Source organism: Rhea pennata, chromosome 1 (assembly GCF_028389875.1).
Source record: "Rhea pennata isolate bPtePen1 chromosome 1, bPtePen1.pri, whole genome shotgun sequence".
In the NCBI taxonomy this organism is placed as follows: domain Eukaryota; kingdom Metazoa; phylum Chordata; class Aves; order Rheiformes; family Rheidae; genus Rhea; species Rhea pennata.
The window spans coordinates 132,649,146-132,667,215 of NC_084663.1; the positions used below are offsets into that span (position 1 = coordinate 132,649,146).

General features: G+C 40.4%; 1 protein-coding gene across 6 annotated transcripts in view; it reads right to left on the reverse strand.

Annotated features, from left to right (window-relative positions):
- Positions 1–18,070, reverse strand: part of CNKSR2 (connector enhancer of kinase suppressor of Ras 2) — a 224,684-nt gene that overhangs the window by 166,872 nt on the left and 39,742 nt on the right. For all 6 annotated transcript variants that reach the window (XM_062600533.1, XM_062600526.1, XM_062600518.1 and 3 more), the window contains exon 3: positions 6,452–6,654. In XM_062600533.1, the coding sequence (XP_062456517.1) occupies positions 6,452–6,654 (203 nt within the window). The remainder of the gene's footprint in view (positions 1–6,451; positions 6,655–18,070) is intronic.

An 18,070-nucleotide genomic window follows, 5' to 3' on the forward strand; every position in this document is an offset into this window, starting at 1 on the left:
GTCTAAACATAATAGTCAAAATTCTTCTAAAGAGAGATAACCGAATGAGTAGTATCACTCAGTTTTCAAAGGTAGCACTTTAAGCCCAAACAAATGCAATTCTGAACAAATAGTATTGTTGCATACATTTTTTTCCAGCATCTCTCTAAGACTCATGTTCTAGGCTTCTCATGCAACAATCATACTGTTTGTGTTTCTAATGGAACTGTTTCATGCACTATGAGGGAGGAAAGCAGTGAAATTCACACTCTACAAAGGAGTCCTTTAAATGAGTGCTCTGTTAAACACTTACCAGTAGCACTAACATGGTATGTGCCATTGCATTCTTAGCCAGCATTTACTGACAGGTTGGACATCCCATTCACACAAGCATAAAGGGAAATATAGAAAGGAAACGTAAGATTCACAGGCTGAAGACTGAAAACTAATTGACAGAAAGTGGATTATTTGTATGGTAAGCAAAGAGTCACTGAACTCTTTGATTTGTTTTTTTGTTTGAGTTTCCATTTGTTTTCCCCCCATCTTCTGTGCAAACCAGATCTATCCTGCCAGGAAAAGCAATAACCAAGCATAGCTAATGTGGCTATACAGAGTCCTTCATAAAGGAGATTTTAATCTATAACATATCCCTTCAAAGAGAGAAATTATGGGCTTGCAAACATCGGAGCATAAAATTCTCCCAGTGAATGCTCCTCTTTACTTACAACTCCAAAATAGTCACACAATAAGCACCACTAAAGCCCATTCACTGAAAGCAATGAGACAAAGAAATCCAGCTGAACACAGTTTACCTATAGTGTAAGAAAATGACTGTATTGTGTACATCACCATGGTGAAAAGAGGGAGACCTTCCTTTTAGTGGGAAATGTGTTTTGCTGCAGTACGTTCATAGAAAGCACATTTAAGCTTCAGTGTCCTGAAGCTGAGCACCTAGGACTGTTCACATATATGAACAGGAGTGTTTCCACCATCACAGGCTGCTAGAGGACCACAGACCAAGTTCACATAGCCCACAGTAGGGCTCAGAGGTCCCCTTCTGCTGTCCAAAGTTACCCACCAAAGCATCCCAAAGTCTCCAACACTAGGCACAGATCTGAGCCTTCGTGAATAGGATTTAAGTATACACAGAAGTACTTTGCTGAACATTAAACTGACTTGCTTACCTGGTGTTCAAAGGATTACACTCCACTTTTTTGTGAAGGCCTAACTGATCCCCTAAAGGTTGACCTAGACTTGCCAGAAAGGCCTTCTACTCTGAAATTTTACACTATGTTACTATCATCAGCAATTTAACCCGTACCTTTTACATGGCCAACAATTTCTATCTTCTTGTTCCACTTTGTTCATGTATCACACTCTAGATAGCAGTGGTAAATTAATCAGGCTGGTACATATTTGTCAGCCTGCTAATTCTTCCCTGGGCACAGCACCGAAAGACTGAAATAAAAAAAAATCTGTCTCCATGAGATCCCATTGTTCCCATTACTTAGACTTCACTGAAATCTGTAGCAGTATTTTAAGATTTTTATTTCCAAAATGACAGTAGTCCTAGGGTGAAAAATAGGATTCAGGAGAGTTTCTGTGAAAGACATATTGAATCACTGCCCACACAGATGGCTGAGTCAAACAGCACACTAAGAAAATCCAGTGCTCCCTGATAAATCCTAATTTATGTCCATTAAAATCTGTAACACAAAAACAGACATAAAATGCTGTAGTACTTATCTTGTGGAATGTTGATTACATTTTCTTAAATTTTTAACTGAAAAATAAGCTACTGCACACTGCTACTGTGTCTTTAATGAAGGCTCCATGAAAGCCCTAAGAACAACCTGTCCTCTCCCATCCTAGTCTCCAAACACAGGTTTCTAGTTTACACAGGTATCATTGCTATTTGCAAAGAGCCGAAAACATTCTTCTCATGACTGCACAGGGTGTAAATGAAAAGGAGTCTGTGCTCCAGAGAATAGCCCCAGCACCACTGAGCAGGCAGAAGGGAGCCCAGAAGCACTAGTCTCCTTGCAAAAGAGACACGAACGTGGTGGAGGGGAATGATGAGACTACAGCAGACTAAGAGCAACATAGGAGAAGGTGCCAACAGAAGCAGGGGAAGCCGAATGGCCAGGTATTACAAGCAGCAATGCTGGCAGCGGAACAAGACAAGATGGGAAGAGACGAGACTCACACAGCTTCCACGAAACGTCACTCTGGATCAGATTTGCTCAGGATCATTCCTCTTCCACAAGAAGTATTAGAGTTCCTCCTGGTTACAGCTAAAGTAATAACCTCTACCTTTTAAATCTAGCTGTCCCATGCATGAAAAATATATTCCTATAATATATGAATGTATTTACACTCGAATGCAATGTACAGCAAGACTTGAAGAGAAAAATGGTTGCTTAAAGGATGTGCAAAAGATGTTTTTGTTCCCATGGGAGCCTTCACTTTGTAGCAGCCTCCAACATGCTCAACATAGTGCTGACTTCTGATGAAAATACAACCTCCTCTTTGTCAATCAGATGGTTTGGCAGGTTCTGTTAGAAAAAGTCTTTGATGAATCTCAGTGTCCTTCTGTCACAAGACTCATTATAATTTCAGTTGCAACCAGTAGATAGTAGCAAGTTGGTTAGAAAGAAAGGAGATGTAAGTAGAGTGCAAGAGCTGGCTGTAACTTAACCAAAGAAGTTAGTTGTGAGCATTGCTAAACCCCTTAAGATTGGAGCTCGGAAGCTTTTTCTAGGATCCCCATGGTATCACTTCTTTTAAGTTCACATTTGCCTCAGGACAAAAACTGAAGTTTTCATAGACATCACTGAAGATACAAATAGGAAATCCTAGTAGAATTTATTAAAGATGAAAACAAGTAGTTTGATCCTCAAGGTCCTGATTGAGTTCATGGTGTTTTCAGTTCAGGAAAGCCATAGACAGATAAGATATATACCTCTGGTATACTTTATGTTTAGCTTGAGGGACAAACAACTTTTCTCTTCAATTTTTATTTTCAGTAGATCTGCATGCATTTTTCAATTGTGTCTTTTCTTCATTCCTTCCACTGTTTTTCTTCAACTATTCAGTTTATTTTCCATTCAGCTGTGCTTTCTTGACTGTCAGCATTCTAGTTTTCCTAGATCTTTGATAATCCATTTTTGAACACCAGAATAAAAGTACGTAAGATGGAGATTTGTACATTTGCTGCTTGGTCTCCAAGTTATATATTACTTAACATACTTTGTGGTCAGGAATATAAAGCAGTTTTGTTTGTTTAACCAGACTGTTTAACAATATTTTACTCCCACCTCTATTTACAGCAAATAATATTTTTTGCATAAAATTAATTCTTTTGGCTTGGAGGAATTTTAAGACTGGAGAAGAGCATAAAATAAAACGTTATTAAGTGAAAACTTTTTCAGAACTCTTTTGGAAGAAAAGAAAAGGTTTCATGGGTTAAGATAGTAACTGGAAGTTAAAATTAGTCAAAAAAGTATAATAAGGACATAATCCAGTAGTGTGATGACAGTTTCTATACAGAACATCTTTATTGGGGAGCTCTTTTATGCTCCTAGGAGATCATCAGGCAAACTATTTAGAAAACAGCTAGAAATCTCTACTAAAATTTCCGATTCCCAAACAAAATTAAACCAGAAGACTTTTAAAATTTGGCAATAAAAGCTACCCTAATTTTCACGGAAAAGTCCTGCTCTGACATACAGCTAGAAGTGGGACTGTTCCAGGTAAAGACCTGGAATAAAGAACATAGCCCTGTATCTGCCCTGCGCAGTATAATCCCAAGAGCTGCAACGGCAGTAATCCAGCAAATCACAGCTCTCACACTCTGTTTTAATAACTGGGCCTGGCCTAGTGATAGAATGTGAGCATCCTATGGAAACATCAGAAGAAGAGAGCTCACTAGAGCAGCAAGGGAAGCGCAAGCTGTATGGAGTCATCACCAGCGCCTCCACATAAGAAATATATCATTGCCCTCAGGCAAGTTAGAACTGCTGCAGCTATTTTTTCCAGATGTGACCTGAAAAAGACCACACAGGAGTAACCTACCATGGATGTTTCAACCCAGTGGATAACCCTAATAGCCACATTCTTGCTCCTAATGATTTTCTCTCCCCTCTGTCACACTCCAAAATGGAACTGGTTTAGGAATCAGCCAAAAAATAGGGTTTAGATGCAGTTTTAATACTAACGACTGTGTGGAAAAAAAGGAAATCTGTATTCATGGCTTTCAATATTTTACTTTAAAATCTTTCTATCTCTCCTTAGCGGCCCTAATAGCTGCTAAGAAGGAATATAATAATTCTATTGATCTCCAGATGTTCCCACTTCCAGAGAAAAATACAGTCATTAGCCTGCCTTCATCCCCACTTGGGGGCTTCACAAAGAGGAAAGAACAAATCTAGCCAAAAAACCACTCTCATAAATCAGATAAGTTTTAAAATGTTACAAAAAACATTTGTCACAACCACACGTTTAGTCACATATCTTCAGAAGGATATTCCCAGAAATCTAATTGAAATTAAAATATTGCTTCTAGGAAGCCTTATTTGGGCATCAAAGACAACATTGTTAAAAGCAGACTCCCACTTTGGCTGCTCCAAGTCATTTTTAACTCCTTGGAACTCCCAGGGCTGATTTGCCATCATTTCAGACAAAGGCAAAAGCCATGTGTCTTCCTGAGAATAGAACTGAAATACATGTTTTTTAAAATGATTTTAGAGATCTTCCCCCACCAATGTTGAAGTTTGCCATCTGATCATCTCTGACGGATAGACTACAGCTGTCTTTATAAACATAATTTCAGTAACGGATAATTCTTCACATACTTTTGAGCTACAAACACATTTTCCAGGCTGGATCTGTCTTTTAATGCTAAAAGTACATAGTTTGGGCCCAGTTTGCAATACAACAGTGACACATTGTTGCTCAGATGCAGACACTTCTATTTAATTCTGATTTCATTATTCAATTATTTAACCAGCCCTCCTGAGAAAAAATGTGAGAGGTTCATGTGTTTCCACTATGATCCAATGCTATAATTTGGAAAAAAAAAAATGTCAGGATACAGGCAACACCATTTTAACACGTCTCTGGAAGAATATATGCCAGTAGTGGTATATAATAACACGTAAATGATTCCTAACATCAACAATAACTTTCGTTCTGAAGTTCGACTACTAAATTTGTATTAAGATAACTTACTTTTCAATGTGCTATTATTCCTTCTGTTTCAAAAACCTAGGCTGCTCTCTGCCAAAAACAAATTACAGGGCAAAAAAGTGAGGCCCACAGGTCTTAAGTCACAACAGGCTATGGGCAGAGCTAAAAATATATTCCTAGCTTTTCAAGTTTCAATACCAAGCTCTTTCCATGAGACTGTATTGATACTTTGTATATGTAATATTAAGTGTCTAAATAGAAAGTTTGGACTGTAACTGCAGATATTCAGGTTTTGACACTTAAGGGAGGGCTAGAAAGAGAGGAGAGAGGAAGAGGCAGTAGGAGCTGCAGTCTGTTGAACAAAAGAGTTTACAGTTCAGCTTAAGAGATGGAAAAGATTCATGCCTCACCTTAACCTTTCACATGGAGATCATTTATGGAAGAAAAGCCAGTTTTCCTCATGAAAATGAAACAAAGCTAAACACAAAGCAGTAAATCCAAACAAGTCTGTTGAATTCTAAGAATTACACAGAATTCTTACTCTGAACAAAATTTTAGCTGCTGCATACAAAATAAAAAATGACAAACTTTCAAATCAGGATGAGAAATTTATGTTTGCTGATAAAAATGTGCTATGCTGAGGCATTTTATAAAGAAATATAGATATACTAATTTTAACCACCTGAGTTTCAGTGATCATCTTACATACCTGAATATTACTATTACTATCATTAGAAAAGATCAACACTAATTTAGTAAAGGAGAAGAATAAAGTCCTGGTCAAACATATTTGCTAAGTATATCCGGTATAATCCAGTTCCAGATGCATCTACAATTTAAGAGATACTTCATTACAATTTAATAAACCTAAACTGCCAGATATATGCTTACATGCATACATGTTGGAAGTATATATTAACATCAGTATAACGAAAAGTATAATCACAGTTTTGTAAGTTTGAGTAATGAATCTGAGTTATGCCAGCCAAAGTGTTGTTCAATATTAATAAAAACCACACATTTATTTTAATGATGTCATCCTGTTGCTATATTGTGTTTCCAGATACATATAAGGTTGCAGAACATTTAAAAATACCGTACTGAGTGCTGTCTGAACTGCATACTGGCAGTTCAAGTAACAAGAAAAAATTGCTAGAAATTTTCCCTCCAAATTTGTAAATGGATTCTGCTTCCATTTCAATGCCTAAATAACATTTTGCAAAGAGTTTTGGTTTTTTGCATGTGCATGAACTGTGTTACCTGTGACACATTTGGGAGATTTTACCTGTCCAACCAAGCCAGCAGACTTTTAGCTGCTCCGATCAGATCCACTACTGATGTCAGGAAGTCATTTGGCAATTTGCGGCTGGTCCTTCCATCATAGTGACCACTCCTCCTCCTCCCAGTTATGAAGTTCTGTAGATTTTTGGCAGATGCATTCAGTTTATGAGAAAGGGTTTTTAGATTTTCTGTTTCCAAACCATAGTTCTGCATAATAAAAAAGACAAAGAAAAGAAAGTTAGCTCTGCAGCTCAACATGAAATACTGAGAAACAATAAGACTGTTCTTCTGCTTCAAAACTTTACCACTCCTAATAATTAAGGTAGAAATACACCTACTCATTATTTTTCAAATGTATGGCATGTTCTGTTTCTAAAGTGCATAAAAATAGAACAAAAGAAGAGTAAAATTACGAGTGATCTTTAAGCTGGTTTTAAGTGCATTGAGAAAAACAACTCAGTATGAAAAAAATCCTGCTCTGGAAGATTGATATTAAAATCAACACATCATTCTCAGTAAATGTGATGGTTCTCTCACTAGCTCTGATGGTTATGGACTTGTCCCCACACCCATACTCACACCAATTTCTAAGCTTACCTAAGGAAAGAAGGCTCACAACCAGCACAAGCACACCGTAGAGACCCAGTGTAACAGCAAATTATTTTTATTTGTTTCAGTAAAGGAAACATGTCCATTAACTTATTTTTATTCTTGTTAGCAGCAAAGGACAAGCTGAAACACAGACAACAGCACACAGTACTCCTCTGCACAGTGCCAATATTGCCCTTTTAAAGCCAAGCTGTAAACTTTGCTTCTATTTAACAGTCAACCCCTTAAGCTTAAATTAAGGTCCTCAACTATGTAGCAGACAGAAATAATTATGCAGCAATATCAACAAATGGTACTTGGAAATTCTTCAACTATATAAATGTTGCTGAAATTGCAATTGAGAATGCATTAATTTAACGTTCAGTTATATTATAGAGCCATCACTGATCTGTTATTTCTAGAATAGATTTGTTTTCCCTCACAAATGCTAGGAATAATAGTGAAGAGTTAGTTGAAAAGAGATTTTCCCTTCCCTTTGCAAAGGAATAAGCAAGTGTATAAACTTGAGCTTATTATTCCCAAGGGGTAAGATGGGACTGCAGAAGGGGCTGCTTGCTCACCATATCACGGAGTTATAATTCATAGAGCTCACAACTTTCTCCAATGACTAAGGAAAGGGCCACTTGCTATTAAAGGTGGGCCATTTTCTACCACAAATGATGATGAAGTGGGATGCAGAAAGCACCTCTGGAGTTCCAGTGCACCCAGAAAAATCTGTTTCCTATGGACACCCCTCACCACAGTGGCCCTCGGCTCGGACACCTGGCTTTGGTCCCACACTAACCAGTCCACAAGGATAACAGATGGGAGAAGGGGGGCTGATCAGTGCCAACTTAAAACTGCTGAAGCTCATTTACCTTAGTCTTTTTTTCTATAAACAACAGAGGGAAAAAATGGCAATGTACAACAGTCACCAGCAGTCACATGGTCTACTAAATAAACTTGTCTCATCTCTGACTCTGCAGGGACTCCAGGAAGATTACACTGAGGTGAGCCCTGGCAACAGCCAGCCCCCAGTCCTTCTGCAGCTTCTGCTCCTGAGAAAAAGCTGGACTATTGCAGCAAGGAGACTTGACCCCATCTGCCCGCCGGAGCCTCTTCGCGCTTGTAGACTGAACACACTTAATGTGGATCCATGAAACAACAACGATCGTCTTTTCCCAGCAGGGAACACACCTGAGGGAGAAGTGAACATAGGCTATGGTTGCATTTAAAAAATCTCTACTGTAACTTCTGAGAACATACATTTTTTTGGCCAATGAGGGCTTTAAGGGTATGGTTATCAGCTGAGCAGTCGCTGTGTAGGTGCTGTCCTTTGCCACCATATTTAATGTGTTTGCACAATGACTTTTCCACCATGTAAAGATCCCATAGCAATTATACAACAGATAGATTTAGGCTATAAATAAAAAATTACAAGAAGCAAGCAATAAATTAGGATGGAAAAGTAAAACATACTTTGTTACGCAGTTAAATGGCTCATAACTAATTACTTATTAAATTCATCCAAATAAGAGAGAGAAACATCAGATAAAAAAAAAAATTTGTTTTGCTGTAATTTGCTGTGTTTCCAGTGGTTGAAAGAGTACAATGGGGGGCTTGTTTTATCATATTTCTTAAGCATTTAGCTCAATTTGGCAAAATTAGCCAGGAAAGAAACAAAAGGAAGATAAGGAAGATACTCTTGACAGGGTTATATCCTGCAAAATTTCTTACAGATCAGCTTGCCTTGAGCAAACGCAGCAAAGGGGTTTCAGAGTCAAGCAAACAAAAAACCTGCCTCAAACAAACTCCTCAGCCCCTGCACATCATGCTTTTACCAGATTGCTCTTGTCTCCAGCCACAGAGGGCAAAGAGGACAAATTGCAGGTTTGCCATAGGTTTATTTATGAGGCTTCTTCGTTTTTAATATACAGAAATGTTGAATTTGATAATTAACATGGATCTAATGATGAAACTGAACATGATTATCCAACTACTGCGTGCATCTTCAAGCTAGAAATGTAAATCTCAGGTTTCTCAGCAATTCCTCACCCAACACCTCTCAATCTCTTCAAAACCTATGTGTCCCAGTTTTTAAATGCTTTTAGCACAGAACCTGCACTTTAAGTTCAGTCTGGAATCACAGGTCTGTGCTGCATTACGTGCGTGAGGCGAGTGCCACAGCACCAAGCACAACGTGCCTGGAGAAGGAGAGATTATCACTTCCACAGCCCCTCACGTTACGGCTCTCAGCTCAGGTCAAAAAGGGACCTATTTGTCCTGTGTTGCAACTGTATAGCAGGTCTTTTTTTTTTTTTTTTTTTTTTTTTTTCCCCTTTGTTTTTTTCCCTTTATACTATCACCATTTTTTGCCCTGTGGAATTTCTCTTCAGAGCAACTGCATCTTCCTGTTTTATTCACATTTCCCCTCGCGTATGTCACTGTGCTTTCCCTCAGGTCCCGGGGATTTAAAGAATCAGTAATAACAAAACTTGTGGGATTGAACACGTCAGACAGAGCAAAAAGGCATTAGAAAAAATATTCTGTAATAGGAAATAATAATGCAAATAGGAAATAATATAATAGGGTACATTTCTATATATATACTTCCTTAGAAAAGTGGCTCTAATAAAAGCTTAGTAGCCTCAGGTCAACATCTCATTCTCTTTCAAATGCCTTTTTGCATTGGCAGACAAGTGGAGAGGAAAAGACAATGTTGAAAAACGTAGTGCATTTTCACGTGTATTCTAAAAAAGTGTGTGTCCTCTTTAACATAAAGAATTGACACACTTAACATTTAACCTACATAAAACTTAGTGTCATATTAGGAATAGAATTGATTTCAGTAAAGCCTCCACTCGTAATATGAGCCAGATATATTCAGAGATGCATAACACAGAGATAAATTTCAGGTGGAATATATTTTTAGACAGCTGTGTTTATTGAAGTCCTCAAGTAAAAGGATCCTAAAACAGCAGCCAAGCTAACAAAATCCCCACTTTGTTTATTACTACTATCTCTGGCCTACATTAAAAACAAACAAAAAGTTGCATGTTCTAACATTGGGAAAAAAACTTGCTCAAAAATAACTGCCCAGTTTAATCATAAAAATTATGTGACAATATACTACATAAAAATTATGTGATAATTTTGTGTCTCTGCAATCACAAGGACATGGTGGGATAGCTCACACGACTGGAATGCTGCCATGGATGGCTATGTGCTTTTTAGGAGAGACAGGCCAGGGAGGCGAGGTGGTGGAGTTGCTCTTTATGTGAGAGGGCAACTGGAATACATCAAGCTGTGACTAGGCAGGGAGGAGGAGGAGGCAGTCGAGAGCTTATGGGTGAAGATCAAAGGGCAGGCTAACACAGGGCACACTGCTGGGGGTGTCTGCTACAGGCCACCTGACCAGGAAGAGAAAGGTGATGAGGCCTTCTACAGGCAGCTGGAGGTAGCCTCATGATCACAGGCCCTGATTCTCATGGGGGACTTCAACCACCCTGACATCTGCTGGAGGGACTACACAGCAAGGCACAAGCAGTCCAGGAGGCTCCTGCAATGCACTGATGATAACTTCTTGTCACAAATGGTGGAGGAGCCTACGAGGAAGGGTGTCCTGCTGGACCTTGTCCTTACCAACAGAGAGGGATTGGTTAGAGATGTGAAGGTTGGGGGCAGCCTTGGCTGCAGTGACCATGAGATGGTGGAGTTCAGGATCCTGCAGGAAAGAATTAAGGCAACAGGCAGGATTGGAACCCTGGACTTCAGGAGAGCAGACTTTGGGCTCTTCAGAGACCTAACTGGAGGAATCTTATGGGTTAAGGCCCTAGAGGGAAGGGGGGGTCCAGGAGAGCTGGCTAGTATTCAATCACTTCCTCCAAGCTCAAGAGCGGTGCATCCCTATGAGTAAGAAGTGCAGCGAAAGGGGCAGGAGACCTGCATGGGTGAGCAAGGAGCTCCTGGCCAAATTCAGACAGAAGAAGAAAATAAACAGAATGTGGAAGAGGGGACAGGCTACTTGGGAGAATTATAGGAGTGCAGTCAGAGTATGTGGAGATGCAGTGAGGAAGGCTAAGGCCCAGCTGGAATTGAGTCTGGCAAGGGATGTCAAGGACACCAGGAAGGGCTTCTTCAAATACATCAGCAGCAAGAGGACGACCAGGGAAAATGTGGGCCCACTACTGAATGGGGCCCTGGTGACAAGGGATACAGAGAAGGCAGAATTACTGAATGCCTTCTTTGCTTCAGTCTTCGCTACTAAGGGTAGTCCTTGGGAATCCTGGAGCCTGGACGTGAGGGAGAAAGTCCAGAGAAGGGAAGACTCTCCTTTGGCTGAGGAGGACAGGATTAGAGACCTTCTGGGCAGGCTAGACATCCACAAATCCATTGGCTCTGATGGGATGCACCCACGGGTACTGAGGGAGCTGGCGGATGTTGTTGCCAGGCTGCTCTCCATCACCTTTGGAAGGTCCTGGAGAACTGGAGAGGTGCCTGAGGACTGGAAGAAAGCCAGTGTCACTCCAGTCTTCAAGAAGGGCAAGAAGGAGGACCCAGGCAACTATAGGCCAGTCAGCCTCATCTCCGTCCCTGGAAAGGTGATGGAACAGCTCATACTAGACGTCATCTCCAGACATATGGAGGAAAAGAAGGTGATCAGGAATAGCCAGCATGGATTCACCAAGGGGAAATCATGCTTAACCCATCTGATAGCCTTCTATGATGGCTCGACTGGCTGGGTAGATGAGGGCAGAGCAGTGGATGTTGTGTCCCTTGACTTCAGTAAGGCTTTTGACACTCTCTCCCACAACATCCTCCCAGAAGCTCAGGAAGTGTGGGTTAGGCGAGTGGACAGTGAGGTGGATTGAGAACTGGCTGAAAGGCAGAGCTCAGAGGGTTGTCACCAGTGGCGTGGAGTCCAGTTGGAGGCCTGTGGCTAGTGGCATCCCCCGGGGCTCAGTACTGGGTCCCATCCCGTTCAACTTCTTCATCAATGACCTGGAAGAAGGGATAGAGTGCCTCCTCAGCAAGTTTGTTGAGGATCCCAAGCTGGGAGGAGTGGCTGACACACCTGAGGGCTGTGCTGCCATTGAGAGAGACCTGGACAGGCTGGAGACTTGGGCGGAGAGAAACCTCATGAGGTTCAACAAGGACAAATGCAGGGTCCTGCACCTAGGGAAAAATAACCCCAGGCACCAGCTGGGGGCTGACCTTCTGGAGAGCAACTCTGCAGAGAAGGACCTGGGAGTGCTGGTGGATGACAGATTGACCATGCGCCAGCAATGTGCCCTTGTGGTCAAGAAGGCCAATGGTATCCTGGGGTGCATTAGCAAGAGTGTTGCCAGCAGGTCGAGGGAGCTGATCCTGACCCTCTACTTAGCCCTGCTGAGGCCTCATCTTGAATACTGTGTCTAGTTCTGGGCTCCCCAGGACAAGAGAGACATGGAGCTACTGGTGAGAGTCCATGCAGGGCTACAAAGATGATCAGAGGGCTGGAGCACCTGCCCTATGAAGAATGGCTGTGAGCTGGGCCTCTTCAGCCTGGGGAAGAGAAGACTGAGGTGGGATCTTATCAATGCGTACAAGTACCTGAAGGGAGGGTGTCAAGGGACAGGGACAAACTCTTTTCAGTTGTCCCATGTGACAGGACAAGAGGCAATGGGCACAAAGTGAAGCACAGGAAGTTCCACCTGACTGTGAGGGGGAATTTCTTCCCTGTGAGAGTGACGGAGCACTGGCACAGGTTGCCCAGAGAGGTTGTGGAGTCTCCTTCTCTGGAGATCTTCAAGACCCGCCTGGATGCAACCCTGTCTAACACACTCTAGGTGACCCTGCTGAGCGGGGAGGTTGGACTAGATGATCTCCAGAGGTCCCTTCCAACCTTTCTGATTCTATGACTCTATGAATAGTTTTCTTAGCAAAACAATGCATTTATTTTCAAGCAATGTAAAAAGATAATTGCAGGTGAAGAAGACAACTCTGTGTTTTTTCCCCAGTCAGCATTTAGTCTGCACTAACACATGTTGTGGTTTCCTTAGCTAAAACAAGTTTGGCCTGGAAGAACCACAGAAAAATCTCTGCATCCATGCACAGCACAGCGGACAAGCAGCAGCTCAAATCGCCATGGAGGGGCTTTGCTTTTCGCGGGGGGAATCGGCCTTGCCCCTGCAAGAACCCGTCTCTGCGCCAGGGCCTGGCAGCACCATCGGCTGCGCGGGGAGCTTGGCAGCCAGACTTTGGAAGTGAACTCTTAGCTCATTACTTAACAAAAAAAAAAAAAAAAAGAAAAAAAATCTAGAAAAGCTCACTTTCAGCCCCTTCCCATGTTAAATTCACTCCTAGTCTTTGCTACCAGGCAAGTGCACCTGACGCTCCTAGCGCTGGTTAGGAGGTAGCGTGCTGAATTCATCCAGTGCTAACTGGCTCAGCTGCCTCAGCCGCAGCCTCTCCGAGCTCCTGAGCACTACCGTTCACGGGACATTTGCGCTGCTGCAACACAGAGACATCCTAGCTAACAAAAAAAAAAAAAAAAAAAAAAAAAAATCCAAGCTCGGGCACCAAAAGCAGTCTGGGTTTAAACACACCACGGCATGAAGTGCAGACGTACACACCACCCCAGGAACAAATCCACAAATCCCTTAAAACAGATGTTTTGATCACAACTTTTTATGCTGCTACTAAAGCTTATACGTCTCAAAGCATGAAGGCCACATTAAGTTCAAGGACATCATGTGCCTGACACAAACAACCCAAGAGAGAGAAATGAGCATATGGCCCCTCTGCCCATTTCCCTAAATAACCGTTTCTTGGCTTTCAAGCCAAAAAGCCACTGTAAACCATGTGGAGCAAAAGACCCGCAGTGACCAGCGCTAGCTCTTGCTGAAGCCGCACAAGACGGGATTGAAGATACTGCACAAACTGGCGCTTGGGGCAAATGAAAAATAGGCACAGTTCTCCCGGGCAAGAACAGGACTCAGTGCTACATTGATTAATTCCTGCCTCTCTTCTGGAGAAGACAACCACCACTGTCTAAACCACCGGCGGTAATGGATTATTTTTCTTTGGTAAATATTTGTCATTGCACTCACAAATGTTATTTTTTAAAGAAGGAAAACAGTGGCAACCTTTTGAAAGGACAAATATTACAGTCTAGAAGATAGCTGTACTGAATAATAAATTACATGCACTGTATAATAAATTATGTCTAAAGAAGTATAACTTCACAGTTATGCCTGACTTTTCTTGGCAAAATCATAAGGATAAAGTCTAAGTTTTCTTTCTCATGCTGTTTTTTACAAAGTTTTCTTCCATCTATTCACAGAATGATGCAGGAATTTCCAGTAAGAATAGCATCTGACTAATAAGAGGTAGACTTAAGAATTAAGGCAAGCTTAATTCTGCTTACTATTTTTCAGTGCTTTCACCTTCCAAAATTAATTTTTGAGCAGCATTTCTGGATGTCATATCTATTGCTTTTGAACCCATAAAATGGAATAAAGAAGAAATGCAGTTCACAGAGTTGTCAGGAATCCTGGGGACATTTCCATACAAATAATCAGGACAGCACCCCATGAATTTAGGGGCACGTGGCAGCCATTTGAAACCTATGCCTCCAAATTTGAGGATGCCAAAAATGGCCATGAAAAATGCAACCTTTTTCTCCAAAATTGTTTTCAGAATGAACAAAGCACGTCTTTTTCTAAAACTCGTTTTCCAAACCCATTGGCTGAATACATCTCACAAAGTACAAGGCAGAGAGTTTACCAGCACAAAGTTACGAGCAGCTGAGAACATAGCTTGTCACACTGAAGGTGCTTTATGTAACTTTATACCTCATCAGAGCTGCCTACAACATATATTTCTAAGGGCCCTTCCTCCAGCATCACGAAATGCCAAGACTAAGGTTATTTCTCCTCCAAATAGCACTGACATATGGGATAATTTACAAGCACAGAACACACAATCCTAACACATCTGTTTCACAAATGCAAAATAAATAGATATGGAAACAAAGCCCAGTAGTTCAAATGCCATTTATTACAAATATTAACCATATCTTTACTGATTAAAAGGCAAATAGTTTCAAAGAATATAAACATTTCCCTAAATGTTTCACTGAAAAAAAGCCTCAGGTGTGCAACACAGGACTCAGGAAAGGACTAATAATTGTCATCACCCCGCTCCTGAAAAAGCAGCTCTTCTATTACACCGTAACCAAGTAAGGCATCAAAAAGGCAACCCCCTGGTATGCGCTGGAGCACCAACAGCGCAATTAGGTGACTATTCTGCTCGTCCTTATTCAAGCAACAGACTCTGCAAGACCAAGCGCTCATTATTTTTCTGTTTTGCTACTTTCTGTCATGTAATTTTTTCCCCTAGTTAGCAAAGTACTTTTTTTTCTCCAGAATTCAACATATCAGTTAAATATGCAGCTATACATATTTCACAAATTGTTAAACTGCTAATGAGCTGTTTCAAAAAAAGAAAAAAAAAAGGACTAGATTGTTATGAGCACACAACCACTTTAAAACGTTTTGCATTGTCACAGTCCTTTTTTTTAACCAGTCTCCCTTAAACCAGAGCCTATATTTTGCACCTTCTTGAACCTCAGAACAGCCCAAAGAAAAAGCAAATGAGGAAAGTGTCTAGGAACCATAACAGGTTCTTGAGGCAGGTGGGAGGAAGGAGACTCATTCTTTGCATGCAGGCACATTTACTGCCTCTGACATACCACAGGTTTTACTGCAGTTTTGTATAAAAGGTCTACTAGGAACAGCAACAAATATTTTCAAGATGATCTGTATCAGCTATAAGAAACCTTTTAACACCTTAATTTTCTTGTTCTGGTTTTGGACTGTTGATTCAGAATTTTCTTCTTTGCCGGAAGTTAGCTTTGGGTGAAGATCAGCAGCAGGTAATATATAAGCAGAGGTCTAACTTGCAAAGGGCAACAGTAAAAAGGGTAATTTTTCTGCCATGAACACACAGACAGCAACAATAAATCCTAACTTTTGCAGATACCAATTTCCATTCTGAAATGAAATCTTCTCCTTTAGCACTACGGTGGTTAAGTCTAATATTCACTATTACTGATGAAAGTAGTTTTAAGATGTGACTAGTGATAAGGGCAAAGGAAAGGATTTGTGTGGGAGAAATAGCGAGAAGATAAGATAAAAGGCATAATTCTTAAGAGGATTCATTCATGTACGAAATAGGTCTATTTTTACATTCATTTGCATATAAATGTTTTGTATTAGTGGTAAATGATAAGTAATTTCATGTTGTTAGTGCATCCCAACATTTTCTCTGCCAAATAATAATGCTATTTCATCAGCTGCAATCTTCTAGATTTACAGATTCAAACATGCAGAGTATGATAAATTCCAGTGCAGTCATAGCAGATTTAAAAAACCACATTAAGCCCATATCATTAGTATTCTGTACAAAGAAATAATTTATTTTAAAAAATTGCTATTCTACAAAAATGCAGATTCCCCTTAAATAGTATTTTGCAGATTTGTGGACACCTTACTATTTTTTTTGTTTAAAGAAAACTTTAAAACCTCCACAAATGTAAATGTAATGTAATGTAAAGTTTTCTAAATATACTGATCTTTCTATGACAAAACACTTCCCATTTTAAGTTCTCAATTTTAAAAACATTTGAAAGTATTCAAAAACAAAACTAAACTTATTTGATCTTTTCCATTCAAAAAATGTACATGACATTTTGGAGAAGTAAAGCAAAAAAGAAATTTGCATATATCAAGGCATTGTGGTGATTTCTCAGGCAAACTGCATCTTTTTCTTAAAGACAGAAGAAGAAATCTTCGGCTGTGAGGTCTCTGTATTCTCCAGATAGTGAGGCAAAGGGTAGCAGTTTCTGGGAAAACTATGATAATTAAGAGACACTTAATTATCCAGCCCTTGGACACTTCGCAAAATAGCGTCATACCACATTTTGACACAATGAACTGCCATCTTCTCACAAACAGAATATGGAACAAGATTTATGGGCATTTCTTTGCTTTCTGTAGCACAGCTCCTGAAAGACATTCAGATGCATTCTAAAACTGAAGATTGATACCATGATCTGATGACATTATCTGATTAACCATTCTTCAGTATGCATTCCTCTTTTCATAAGCATCATCTTGGTCTACTGTCAATGAACTTTCTGCTAGCATTTTTCATTCGCCTCCAGTTCTTAGAGAAACCATCAAAGAAATAAGGTTCCTTGCATTTTATGAAGGCCTGCTGCACTGCTTGTTTATCGCTGAAATATAAAGCTTGCAGTCTTACACAAGCTTCACTGCCACACACATACTGAAAATGAAAATGATGGTGTCGATCCTGGATCTGTGCAGTAACATTTATAACCGATAAACAAGTGCATCTTTCATTATCTGGGAGTAGCCTGGATGAAAAAATACCATGCCAGCTAACTCAGTACAATCTCTCATATATTTCTAGAGCTGGACAAGCAGTTTCTTAGTCAACCGTTTTTCAACTATTTTGGAGATGTCAAGCATTTCTGAGAGGGTTATCATTATGAATAAACATGCAAGCCCAGCAGGAATCTTCCTGTTGATGCCACCAGTGCAATCCCTGCTTCACATCCAAGTTTGAACAGAAAAGAAAGGATGAGAGATGTGTTTTGCTGGAAATAGAACAATTCCAGAGGACTATTCCAGTCCTGGTGTTTTCTCAAGGGCAGAGCCAAAACCGTGCAACGAACTCCAAGCAACAATGAAGGACCATCATAAAGCCTGCTTTTAAGCATAGAGTATATTTCATTTATCTTGTCATTTCTGACATATGCATACCATAAAAACACAAAAATCATCTCATCAAGGCAAGTTAATCCACTGAACATGCTCACTCTTTTACACACTGAATGAGAGAGTGAACACGCAAACTCTTTAGTTATAGTGCTAATTCTCCACTGGAGCACATTCCGCTTCAGTGATGGTAGGTGATAAATGCACCCAAGTATCTCCAGCAAGCATGACCACTGACAGCAGTAGCAGCT